General features: G+C 41.4%; 1 protein-coding gene across 3 annotated transcripts in view; it reads left to right on the forward strand.

Annotated features, from left to right (window-relative positions):
• The first annotated feature begins 2265 nt into the window (after window positions 1-2265).
• Window positions 2266-13925, forward strand: part of phactr3a (phosphatase and actin regulator 3a) — a 60230-nt gene continuing 48570 nt past the window's right edge. For 2 of the 3 annotated variants that reach the window (XM_021565620.2, XM_036946728.1), the window contains exon 1: window positions 2266-2570. In XM_021565620.2, coding sequence (XP_021421295.2) covers window positions 2459-2570 — 112 coding nt within the window. In that variant the 5' untranslated portion in view covers window positions 2266-2458. The remainder of the gene's footprint in view (window positions 2571-13925) is intronic. The other variant, XM_021565619.2, reaches the window with a different exon arrangement.

Here is a 13925-nt window from a genome sequence, read left to right on the forward strand (position 1 = left end):
AGGTCTTGGTAGATTTGCAGTGGTCTGATACTCCTTTCATTTCAATATTATCGCTTGCACAGTGCTCCTTGGGATGTTTAAAGCTTGGGAAATCTTTTTGTATCCAAATCCGGCTTTAAACTTCTTCACAACAGTATCTCGGACCTGCCTGGTGTGTTCCTTGTTCTTCATGATGCTCTCTGCGCTTTTAACGGACCTCTGAGACTATCACAGTGCAGGTGCATTTATACGGAGACTTGATTACACACAGGTGGATTGTATTTATCATCATTAGTCATTTAGGTCAACATTGGATCATTCAGAGATCCTCACTGAACTTCTGGAGAGAGTTTGCTGCACTGAAAGTAAAGGGGCTGAATAATTTTGCACACCCAATTTTTCAGTTTTTGATTTGTTAAAAAAGTTTGAAATATCCAATAAATGTCGTTCCACTTCATGATTGTGTCCCACTTGTTGTTGATTCTTCACAAAAAAAATACAGTTTTATATCTTTATGTTTGAAGCCTGAAATGTGGCAAAAGGTCGCACAGTTCAAGGGGGCCGAATACTTTCGCAAGGCACTGTATATTCTACAGACCCTAATGAGAAATCCTATACATAGCTGTCTCTCTATAAACCAATATGTAATACAGTGATTTGAATTGTGGCCAATGTAATGGGCGGAGTAAAAGACCAGCAACACTGTATTATTCCGTGCCCCATGAAATGACACAATACATACATTCTCCAGACCCTACTCTACTTCCCAACCCAGCTTTTACATCGGCCCATAGAATCGTTTTTTCTCAGTAAGACAATATGTTCATTTAGATTTTCCCCATATGTAGTTTTAATTTTGTATCATATTTTTAACATCATGCACTATTATTGATTTCGTATCATACGCATAGCGTTTTACCGTAGTCTTTTATTTTGAAGCAAAATCAGAAAACCGGAAGTCAATGTTGCTGCCAGAACGCGAATGCTGCTGCAGTAACGCTAATACGGAAGACAGTACAGTATGCTCTAATACCAGACAGGCAGAGAAAGAATGGCCCAACGAGGCGGAAAATCTGTCGCCCTCCAACAGGTGGCGTATTTTCGTACACCAATCACAGTCATTTGATATGGAGGTCAAGAGTTTCGAATTTGGTCAACAACAGAAAACGAATGACTTATTTGCTGCGTGAGGTTTACTTGACTGAATAAAAGTTTGGTAATGCTTAAGTTGTTAAGAGTGTACTGATATAAGTAGGACACGTGATTCCCGGCAAGAAAAAAAACACTTTATATAGGAGTTGTCAAGAGATGGCAATGCATATTCATGCATGAGGCTAGCGGCGTAGTGTCTCTCTCTCGCCATTCATTGAATACAGGCGGTTGACATCAACAAACTTCATCGACTATTCAAAAATGTTTACAACAATGAGATGTATCCACCAATCCAAAGAAAGGATAGGCGGGAGCTAGACAGCCTCCCGTGCCACTTTGTGGACAACGACTCCAATTTGTTAGGGCGGAGACACGTGTATCTTGTTAGTATATCCAAAATCTCTGCAACGGCAACTACTTCCTCATCGGCGCATCATAGCAGGGTTGACCAATAGGATGAAAGTACTTCCAATGGACAATCATCAAGGCGCAAAATATGCGCATAACGTCTAAAATGGCTTTGCTTGTTACCATACATTTTCAAGTATTATTAATTGTTTGATCAATTGAACCTAACATATTTACATTTGGAATATAATATAATAATGTATGTGTTTTTCATAGCCTATACAGTCGTTGAGCAGGAGGCTTAGGCTACATTGTCGTTTCTCAAGGTATTAAAGCCAATGTTACGCTCTCTACTATATCAATAGGCCTACTGATCTCCCTTCAGCCAATACCACTAGGCCTATGCAGCTGTTGTCTCTAAATCCCTTCAATACCATTCATTAAATGCATTACATTGAAATATTGGGATACATTGCAGTATTTTTTTTAAACAATTCAAAACTAATAACGTTAGTCCTGAGATTTATTCAATGAACCAATTTCACCACGTGTTGATGTTCTGCTCTATACAACCCCATCACCATCCAGATAGACCAAACCAGCATCATAAATCAATAGGCTAAATTAATACATTCAGATTGTGTAAGTAGGCGGCCTGGCCTAAATTTGTGTCGCTGGCTACAATGTTGCGAGGAACAATCAGGCCGTAGTGACATATAGACCGGCACATCCGTATCACCCCTCCCACGCCCACACGAGCGCGCACAGACACACACGCGCGCTTCAACCGTTCTTATTATACTTCAGTGGCTCCAACATACTAGGAATTTCTGCTCAGCACCCATGGCTCCCCATTAGATGCTCAAAGCGGCTGTTGTCAGAACGAATTATATCTGCACTACTGCTGCTTACTTCTGACCTTGCCTGCCTCTGGTAGGGTTTTGAATATTTGATTCAGTATTCATGTGCTCTATCCCCAATGGCTACATCCGATGGAAATGGAATAGATGTCTGTCTTCTGCATAGAGGCAGATCTCAAAGTGACCCAAACCTACTCACAGAGTCCGGCATCGATCTAGTGCACAGCACAGGTAAGATACATGTTTTTTTTTGTCTTGATATTCAAGCGTTATAGACTAATGTATTGGCGTTTTATTATTTTCATCGTTTTAGCGATAGGCTACAATAGTCTCCTAAAGCCATCCTCAATTGCTAAATGGGATTTGAGGACCATATCAGAATAATAAGCACTCCACGCTTCCATTTGACAGAAAACACAATAAAAAAAAGATTCGCAGACAATTGGTAGGAAAATATCATGACGCGTTTGCCATTTTCCTCCAGTTCCAGTTAAATGAATGGATGCTCTCCCAAAATAAACTGTTTGCTCGTGAAATGCTATGTGGTTTTGCCGTAAATGTGAAGATTATAAATTAACTTGAGCCTATAATGCAAAGCCTATTGTACACAAACCCATAATATTTCAGACATCATTGCATCAATTTAAATACATGTATATATATATAGGCCCAATAAGATTGGACGCAAAGATGACATAGGCTACAGTGAAGAAAGCTCATTGTGTGGTCCATCATTTTAGGCGAAATGTCTAGACACATTTTTGCGTCGCTAGGTTATATTAGGATTCAATGTTACATTGAGCGCACAGATACTGACATTGAGCAGACACATTTATAATGATTATTTGAGCAATTTCGTTCTGCATAAGCCTCGGTTTCGGTGGTAGCATATATTGGACCTTCATTCAATGGACCCTTGCCTATCCCGACTCGGCCACTGCGCTTGGCAGCATCAATTGGATCCCATGTTGAGGTTGAGCTGATCAAACAGTCCTATGATCAATGACCCAGCGTTCCACGTGATGTATAGGATCAAAGACTTCGACGTCAGTGCTGCCCTACATATAGAAAAACATCAATTCCCTATGGTGTGGACCATGCAGGTGTGCACAGAGCACCTAGAGCAATCATAGGCTATTCCCCTTTAAGTTAACCGACCTCTCAGCCTACCTCTCAGCTGTTCTCACTTATATGGGTGATCTTACGCTTCATAAATAAACAGGCCCTCCCTGCCTAGAAGCATGTTATTTACCAACCAAGCATTTTTATTCTCAAGTGGCATTTTGTTATAATATATAATTTAAACAGTTTAATAAAGTATTTTATTTGACAGCTAATAAGTGTTGGTGCCAGGCTGTATCAGTTTAGGAAGACAGTATGTTTATGGCATATTCATGGCTAAATTGAGCAGGTTCTTGACCTTTTACTGTTCCCTCTCCCTTTCTAACACACGCACGCACACACACACACACACACACACACACACACACACACACACACACACACACACAAAAGTACAAGTTAACAGGTAGCCTAGTGGTTAGAGCGTTGGGACAGTAACTGACAAGGTACAAATCTGTCGTTCTGCCCCTGAACAGGCAGTTAACCCACTGTTCCTAGGCCGTCATTGTAAATAAGAATTTGTTCTTAACTGACTTGCTGAGTTAAATAAAGGAAAAAAAAAAAAGACCGCTACAGTGCCTTCAGAAAGTATTCATTCTCCTTGACCTATTCCAAATTTAGTTGTTAGCCTGAATTAAAAATGGGTTAAAGTGATTATTTTCCCCATTCATCTACACATAATGACAAAGTGAAAACATGTTATTTTAAATGTTTGCAAATTTATTGAAAATGAATTACAGAAATATCTAATTTACATAAGTATTCACACCCCTGAGTCAATATTTTGTAGAAGCGCCTTTGGCAGTGATTACAGTTGTGAGTCTTTCTGGGTAAGTCTCTAAGAGCTTTTCACACCTGGATTGTGCAACATTTGCCCCAATTTTTCACAATTCTTCAAGCTCTGTCAAATTGGTTGTTGATCATTGCTAGATAACCATTTTCAGGTCTTGCCATAGATTTTTAAGTAGATTTAAGTCAAAAACTGTAACTCAACCACTCATGAACGTTGGTAAGCAACTCCAGTGTAGATTTGGCCCTTGTGTTTTAGGTTATTGTCCTGAAGCATTGAAGCAGTGGCTATGATAACCGTGTCTTATACTTGAATGTGCCTACACATGTAGCCTGCACCCATTCACAGGGCACTGCTAATGGACAATACCGTAAATACAGTTCTGTGGCATTCAAGAGAGCAATAGCGGTGTCTGGTGACCCAAAGTACACATTGTCCGTCCTCAGTGTATCATCACTGTGTGAGCGTCGCGGCTCACAGTCTTTGCCAAAGGATTACTAAGCCTTTTACACAGTGGCCTTTGCAGCTGCAGAGAGAGGGAGGGAGAGAGAGAGAGAGAGAGAGAGAGAGAGAGAGAGAGAGAGAGAGAGAGAGAGAGAGAGAGAGAGAGAGAGAGAGAGAGAGAGAGAGAGAGAGAGAGAGAGAGAGAGAGAGAGATAGAGATAGAGATAGAGATAGAGATAGAGATAGAGATAGAGATAGAGAGAGAGAGAGAGAGAGAGAGAGAGAGAGAGAGAGAGAGAGAGTATATTAGTTGTAGAACGTTCAAGGCAATTTTACCCTCCATCCTTGTTGGGGCAATGCACTTTACCACTAAGTTTGTATTATTTCAAGGGCTGATTTGTATTTAAAGTACTATGGGTTATATGAAATATTAGTCTGAGGTGTTGTTGCCAGGACAGGATGTTACTTTGGGGGGGGGGGGGGGGGGGGGGGGGGGGGGTTGCACCCTGCTTAAAGACCTTTAGGGAAAACACTGCAGGGTCTTATATTCCAGTTGGAATGTGTATGTAATACTAGCCATTGTTGTGAACAAACCTATGTTTGACGCTGTAATGCGCGGTAATACACTAACTTTTTCAGTTAGTGGCACCAGCAAATGATTTGGTCGCACCAATTTTTTTAAATAATTTATAATGACCTGGCCTGTGTCCCAAAATATTCCATACAGAACAAGGCTACGAATGACTAGCCATATTTGAAATAAGCAACATTGGATGTTCTAAGTCCTCAACAATGCTTAAACCACATCTGGGGACAATTCTTGGGGTCTGTGAAAAATCAGAAAATGTAGATTTTTTTCTGTAGTTGGCCTTTAACTCAGGTAAGCACCAGCGTAAGTTGTGTTTGGCTAGCAGTGTCGCGCAGTTGTGATGGGAGTTTTCAAAACAAATGACCACTGGTGCAATGACCATTGATGCAAATAATCATGATTCTGCCAGGTAGGCATAGGCTACTTTGTAGTTCCCTTTTATTTGCCTTTCCATCTACCGGCAGATGTTTAGGCTATCATTAACTTGGCTAATGGCTACACACACTGCACACACAGGGTTCGACATTCAGGTAAATTTGTCAGCAGTCCGGGCCAGGTTCAACTGAAAGCCATTGGCCCGAATTAAAAAAATACTGACAATAGCAGATGATTTTATCTTTCATTTGTGGGTTGAGCAAGTAGCATATACAGGGTTCATACAGACATTGGCAAGTCAAATTCAAAGATTTTCAAGGACTTTTTCAAGCACATTTATAGTCTTACCCCATCATGATATTTTAAACTGTTGTGACTCAGATTATTTTGTGTACATGCTCAATTAGCCAAGCGTTCTTTATTATAAAGAAGAGCATTTTGATTGCTGATGTAAAAGGTTTGAGTTACGCTCAAGCATCATAACCCTCCCCTTAACTCTGAATGTAGACAAGGGAAGTTTATCAGAAGCCTTGACAATATGCAAGACTTCAGAATAGTACAGTTAGATAAACATCTACAAACTCTCTACTGTGGACCATCCAAATAAAGTGATACCATAAAACTATTTACACAAACACATGCACGCGCACACACCACCCCACACACACCATACAAATCTGCTCAAATGCTCATTAAGCAAGTTAAGGTAGACCTCAGCATTTTAACATCTTGGCCATGTACTGTCATAATCTTCACCCGGCATAGCCAGAAGAGGACTGGCCACCCCTCAGAGCCAGAGCCTCCTCTCTAGGTTTCTTCCTAGATTCCTGCTTTTCTAGGGAGTTTTTCCTAGCCACTGTGGTTCAACATCTGCATTGCTTGCTGTTTGGGGTTTTAGGCTGGGTTTCTGTATAGCACTTTATGACATCGGCTGATGTAAAAAGGGCTTTATAAATAAATGTGATTGATTGATTCAGCCAACAAATGACAGTAGGAGGAGGATGCTCAACAACAAAGATAGGAATCCACAAAAAGCCTACCCTTGCAGGAAAAACTTCCAGTAGTGGACTTATTCTTGATTAAAAAAAAGGTGAAGCCCTAAAAAAATGACACAAGCAAAGATTTACTTCATCTTCGAAGGCTCGAAGGCTTTGTTCCACGAGATGGACAGAATTGGGTCGTATTTACTAAACGTAAGAACATTGTCATAAACAGGGAGGTACTATCTGAAGCTGTCCAATAAGAAACACTATTTTTATTTCGGTTTCCGTTGCACAACATTTTGGTACAATGTGCCCTAATGAATACAACCAAGGTATACTGTTCATAGAGCTGCCTATGTGCCTCCTCTTCCCTGACCTGACTGAGTTCACACTTCATGCACCTCTTCTCTGCCTCCTGCTCCTGAGCACCAGGGCACCAAAGAAAGGAGACACAGGGCCGTATGTATCAAGAGTCTCAGAGTAAGAGTGCTGATCTAAGATCAGGTCCACCCTGTCCATGTAATCCTATTCGTTGTGATCTAAAAGACAAAACCGATCCTAAATCAGCACTCCTACTGCTCTTTTAGCAGAAAAGCTGGTATCAGTAGGAAGTGGCATTAGGAAAATGCCTCAGATCTGAGGCGCATGGTGAGGACCTCACTGGACAAGATGGGACATCAGCAGTGAGAAAATGTCTTTCAGTTGGAAAGGAATCCTGACACCAGCCTGGACCTGTCGTCAGGAGTAGTAAACTAGAAGTAGTCATGATGTGCTCAGTGCTGTCAGTCAAGTCATGCAGACAATGGACTGGAAGTTACAGCAACGCTAGAAGCCTAGCACGTCTGTCTTTTCAACTGCGCTTGAAGGTGCTTTCAATTACTATCGTCCTGAGTAACTGGCTTGAGACTTATAGGCATTTGTCAATAACCCCAGTCATCTGTGGCACTTGAAATACTGTCATGGATTAGCTTCATTCAGGTCATTTCCATGTTTCCACCACATGCTGAGCATATCTTTGTCATCAATAATGACAAAGAAAAAACAGGTTTTTAGAAATGTTTGCAAATGTATGAAAAATAAAAAAAACAGAAATACCTTATTTACATAAGTATTCAGACCGTTTGCTATGAGACTAGAAATTGACCTCAGGTGCATCCTGTTTCCGTTGATCATCCTTGAAATGTTTCTACAACTTGATTGGAGTCCACCTGTGGTAAATTCAATTGATTGGACATGATTTGGAAAGGCACACACCTGTCTATATAAGGTCCCACAGTCGACAGTTAGGGCTATTGCGGTGACCGTATTACCGCCACACCGGCGGTCACGAGTCATGAAGGCAGTCAGATTCCATGTGACAGTTTAGTCACGGTAATTAGACTTCTCCAAGCTCTGATGCTGCTGTTTAGTAGCCTACCAAACGTGCTAACTGCCTGGTTCTCAGCACTCCATTGTCCCTCTAATCACTCTGACATAAATGCAAATGTATTTGAGAAACTAAAACACTTCATGAGAGCCCATGATCTCATGTTGCGCAACATTTCTATAGGCTATGCAATTGCGGGAGAAAACAGAGTGATGGCCTCTACAAAAAAAGAAATGGATCCCATCACTTGTGAATAAAATTTTATCACTTGTGAATGATGCCCAGCATACGAAATTGCTAATAGTGTTTTCCCACTAATGGAACATTGGCGCTTATATTGCGCTTATAATGTGAAGAAACCGCCTGATAGTTATTAACATTTTAAGCTAAACGTTCTGATCTGTTGCGCCAGCCAAATTTTTTTTTTTGCTAGTGGTTATATTAATTTAAGATCTATTGCCTCCCACAACTGTCCCAGAATATGTTTGGAATATTTATTTCTCACACAGAATAGAATAGGTTGACTTTTCTACTATGTGGGACAGTAAATTGACATAGGCTAGTGCTTTTGCTGTTCGTTAGGCCTACTCATCTTGTTGGCTGACGAAAAGTAAATGTGGACAGTTCTTCCAATATCTTTATAATGGATATGCACCTCGGAATTGGATAAGGACACACGCAGTTGTGTCCACAATGTGTCTTTCTTCACTTGTAGCCTGTAAGAAAGACCCGATCACGTGATGGAGAGCCATGTGAGTGAGAGGTGCTTAGGAGTACGCAGCACTCCGGGAGAAAGGCACAATGCAGCCACTGGCCACAAAAGGCATGGATTTTTTAGGGTGCATTACAGCCACAAAGGGGATGCCACTGTGAAATTTGAGTCATTATCAAGTGATTGTCAAATTGTGAATGAGAGACTAATGAAGTGTGTACAGCCTGCGCAAAAAATACAAAGCAGGGCTCATGCCTTTCAAGCAACTTTTTTCAAATCATCTTTAGAGTTGTATCATACAATATATTACGTCAAAACATATAGCCCAACGTTTTGTAGAAAACCTAAAGTTACAATAAGCATATAGGAGTACCTATTTCTTTGTTAACCCCTCAACACAGAATAGCCGCCCGCATGTACTCTTAAATCATTTGGAGAAAATGCTTATATTTTATTCAGCTTTGTTCAACCGTATACTTCATACTATAAAATAATATCAAATAATGCCACACAATTCCAAGCAAATCTTGTCTGATAAATTAACTAGTTTAGCCCACAGCCATTTGGCATAGCCAGATCAGGACCTAACATAAGGACAACTCAGTGTACTATTCTGTTATAGGCTACATTTTCTTCATATCATGCTTCTTTAGACCTGTCTAAAGTAAATAATGGATTTATTGTGAAGGTATAGGCTGTATTACATGGATTTATTAGACTTTTAAAATGTAGATGTTCCAAAGGTCTGCATCAGTGGCTTGTAGGCTATATGTGGAAGCCAGGAGATGATAAATGTGTTTGGTGGGTAACGGTCAATTACCGTGACACCGACAGTTATTTGCTTGACAATCACCGGCTCACAAAATTTCTTGACCTCCACAGCCCTATTGACAGTGCATGTCAGAGCAAAAACCAAGCCATGAGGTCAAAGAAATTGTCGGTAGAGCTCAGAGACAGGACTGTGTCGAGGCACAGATCTGGGAAAGGGAGGTGACCAAGAGGCCATTGATTGGGGCCTGTGGAATGTTGTCCCATTCCTCTTCAATGGCTGTGCGAAGTTGCCATGACAAAAGTTGTGTGACAAAATTGCACATTTTAGAGTGGCCTTTTATTGTCCCCAGCACAAGGTGCACATGTGTAATGATCAGCTTCTTGATATGCCACACCTGTCAGGTCAGGATGTATTATCTTGGCAAAGGAGAAATGGTCACTATCAGGGTAAACAAATGTGTGCACAAAATGTGAGAGAAATAAGCTTCTTGTGAGTGTGGAAAATGTCTGGGATCTTTTATTTCAGCTCATGAAACATGTCGACCAAAACTTTACATGTTGCTTTTATATTTGTGTTTAGTGTATTTATACATACACAGTGACTTCAGAAAGTATTCATACCCCTTGACTTGTGTTGCAGCAATAAATACAAAATGGATTATATAGATTTCTTTCTAAACCATCTACACACAATACCCCAAAATGACAAAGTGAAAACATGTTTAGACATTTTTCCAAATGTATTGCAAATGAAATACAGAACTATCTCATTTATCCTAGGTATTCACACCCTTGAGTCAATACTTTGTAGAAGCACTTTTGGTGGCAATTACAGCTTTGAGTCATCATGGGTATGTCTGTATTAGCTTTGAGTCATCATGGGTACGTCTATATTAGCTTTGAGTTATCGTGGGTACGTCTGTATTAGCTTTGAGTCATCATGGGTACGTCTGTATTAGCTTTGCACATCTGGATTTTTGGGGATTTTCTCCCATTATTCTTTGTAGATTTTCTCAAGCTCTGTTATGTTAGATGGGGAACAGCAATCTTCAAGTCATTCCACAGATTTTCAATGGGATTCAAGTCTGGGCTTTGGCTGGGTGTAACGAGTGCGCTGAGAGTCGGGAAGCAAGTTTAGGGAGTGAGTGTTTTAATAAATAAAATAAACAATGAACATGAAACACAAATGCACCGAGATGAAAACAGAGTCAATAACACCTGAGGAAAGAACCAATGGGAGTGACAGATATAGGGAAGATAATGATGGAGGTGATGGAGTCCAGGTGATTGTCATGAGGCGCAGGTGCGCGAGACAATGGTGGCAGGTGTGCGGGATAATCAGCAGCCTCAAGGACTTTCACATTCTTGTTCTGAAGCCATTCCAGCATTGCTTTGGCTATATGCTTGGGGTCATTGTCCTGTTGGAACATAAATCTTCCCCCCAGGCTAAGGTTGTTTGCACTCTGAAGCAGGTTCTCAACAAGGATTTCCCTGTATTTGGCTCCATTCATTGTTCCCTCTATCTTTACCAGTCTCCTAGTTCCTGCCTGGTTTTCTACAGATATATACTTTGCATCCAGATCAAAGAGTTACATTTTTTGCATCATTAGACAACATAATCTTTTGCCTTATGATCTTAAAGTCTTTCACTTGCCTTTTTGCAAAGTTCAGATGTGCTGTCATGTGCTTTTTTTCCCAGGAGTGGCTTCCGTCTGGCCGCTCTCCCAAAAATCCCAGATTGGTGAAGTGCTGTAGAGACCGTTGTACTTCTGGCAGGTTCTTCCATCTCAGTCAAGGAACTCTGTTGTTCTGTCAGAATGGTCATTGGGTTCTTGGACACCTCCCTGACCAAGGTCCTTCTTGCGCAGTTGCTCAATTTGGTCGGACGGCCAGCTCTAGGCAGAGTCTGTGTAGTTTTTTAGTTTCTATATTTTTACCATTTCCCAATGATGGAGACCACTGCTCTTGGAAACTTTCAACACTGTAGAAATTGTTTTATACCCTTCCACAGATATATGCCTCATTACAATTGTACAGACAGTTCCTTGAACTTAATGGTATAGTTTCTGCTCTGACATGCACTGTCAACTGTAGGACCTTATATAGACAGGTGTGTTTCTTTATAAATCATGTCCAAACAATTGAATTGGCCACAGGTGGACTCCAATCAGAAAGGCTGATTAAAGGAAATTGGGTGCACCTGAGCTCAATTTGGAGTGTCATAATAAATGGCTGTGAATACTTATGTAAATTGAATATTTCCGCATTTAATTTTCAATAAATGTGCAACATTTTCTAAAAACATGTTTTCACTTTGTCATTATGGGGTATTATGTGTAGATGGGTGAGAAAACAGTTATGGTTTGAATTCAGGCTGTAACACAACAAAATGTGGAATAAGTCAAGGGTTACGAATACTTTCTGAAAGCACTGCATTTTACACAGTATTGGTGACATGAGGTGATAGGCCTACCACTGTTTTCTGTCAGTATCATTCATACCATCTCACCTCACATGCAACTAGTTCATTTCAGGCTTGATCGAAGGCCTACTTGGGTTTCTGTGTTTGTTCTTGCTCTAGCTGTGAGTCTGTATTTACTATTTTACATGTTTTACTATTTATATCTGATCTGTAAACCACATTTAAACAGATATTCACACTTCAAGTTTCCAGCCCCTCAGTTTAAATTTCTCTCTGACCACCTCCCCACATCTACATTTTTCACTCATTCCTTCTCTCTCTCTCTCTGGCTGTCTATCTCACCTGCTGCTTCAGTGTGTCACAGTAACCCTGGTCTTGAAGCCTACCTCTGCACCTAGATCTGCTGGGCGTCCCACACTCTCGCTGCATGCAATGTCAGGGTAATTAACGAGTCAGAAGCAGGATCAACTTGGACTCGGGTAGACATAACATAGTAAATGTAAATCTGTGACACGCCAAATAGTATGATGGGCTACGTTTTGTATGGTACTATGTATTCATTTGTGGATGTCCAGCATCCATTCCATATGATATGTTACAAATTCCAATTTGTTGTGGCTAACCTTAACTAGGTGGCAAATGTTAGCTAGGCTAGGGGTTAGGAGATAAAGTTAGGGTTAGGGTTAAGGGGTTAAGGTTAGGGGAAGTGTTAGCTAACATTCTAAGTAGTTGCAAAATAACTCAAAGTAGTAAGTATTTGCAAAGTTGCTAATTAGCTCAAATGCTAAAGTTGTCCATAATGACATTTGAAAACGCAACCTTTGGGTTGCTAGCCATTCACGTTGTACACCTACCCATCCACCCGACCAACCACCCTACTTTAGTTTTTGTCTAAGTAACCTTCTGTCAGATGTATTATTATTTTATTTTACCCCTTTTTCTCCCCAATTGGTAGTTACAGTCTTGTCTCATCACTGCAACTCCCGTACAGTTGGGAGAGGCGAAGGTCGAGAGCCGTGCTTCCTCCGAAACACAACCCAACCAAACCGCACTGCTTTTTGACACAGTGCCCACTTAACTTGGATGCCAGCCGCACCAATGTGGTGGAGGAAACACCGTGCACCTGGCGACCGTGTCAGTGTGCACTGCGCAGGAGTGGCTAGTGCGTGATGGGACAAGGACATCCCTGCTGGCCAAACCCTCCCCTAACCCGGACAACGCTGGACCAATTGTGCGCCGCCCCATGGGTCTCCCGGTCGCGGCCGGCTGCGACAGAGCCTGGACTCAAACCCAGAATCTCTAGTGGCACAGCTAGCACTGCGATGCACTGCCTTCGACCACTGCGCCACTCGGGAGGCCTTACCTTCTGTCTGATGTAACCATAGCGAATGTAACATATCATACTAATTTGAGTGTCCCGGATTTACGTTTACTATGTTATATCATGAGACCAAGCTGGCAGGCTATGAGTCATCACTTCGTTGCTAACTGGCTGCTAAAAAGATCACGTCCACTACAGGGTGGGAGGGAGGCCCTTCTCCGAGCATCTCTTCCCACCTCATTTAGATACTGTATAACGATTGTTGGGTCATCAATAATGGACTTTGGGTGAACTAGCCCTTTAAACCCATTTCTATTATGGAACTAGAGCTGTAATTCACAACGCTGTCAGCTCACGACTCATTCATCTCAGCCTGCCAAGATTGGGATGCCAGTTAAGGCCACCTGTTTATTGCGGGACAAACTGTTAGTGTATGCCTTGTCGAGCACTGCTCACTGTGGGGTCGCTGTATTTCCCCACAAATGAAAATGGAACACAACAGCAACAAGCCTCATGGTTATGCTTATTCCCTGAGGTAGTCAATGTGTGAACTGTGTGGTGTGTATGTGCGTGCGTGCACACGTGGATGCGTGCATGTGTCTATACGCATACATGTACTTACGAGCATGTGTGTGTGTTGATGTGTTGGAGAACGGGCACGCCTGCCTGAGCTTGTGCAACACCAAAAAAT

Source organism: Oncorhynchus mykiss, chromosome 16 (assembly GCF_013265735.2).
Source record: "Oncorhynchus mykiss isolate Arlee chromosome 16, USDA_OmykA_1.1, whole genome shotgun sequence".
NCBI lineage: Eukaryota > Metazoa > Chordata > Actinopteri > Salmoniformes > Salmonidae > Oncorhynchus > Oncorhynchus mykiss.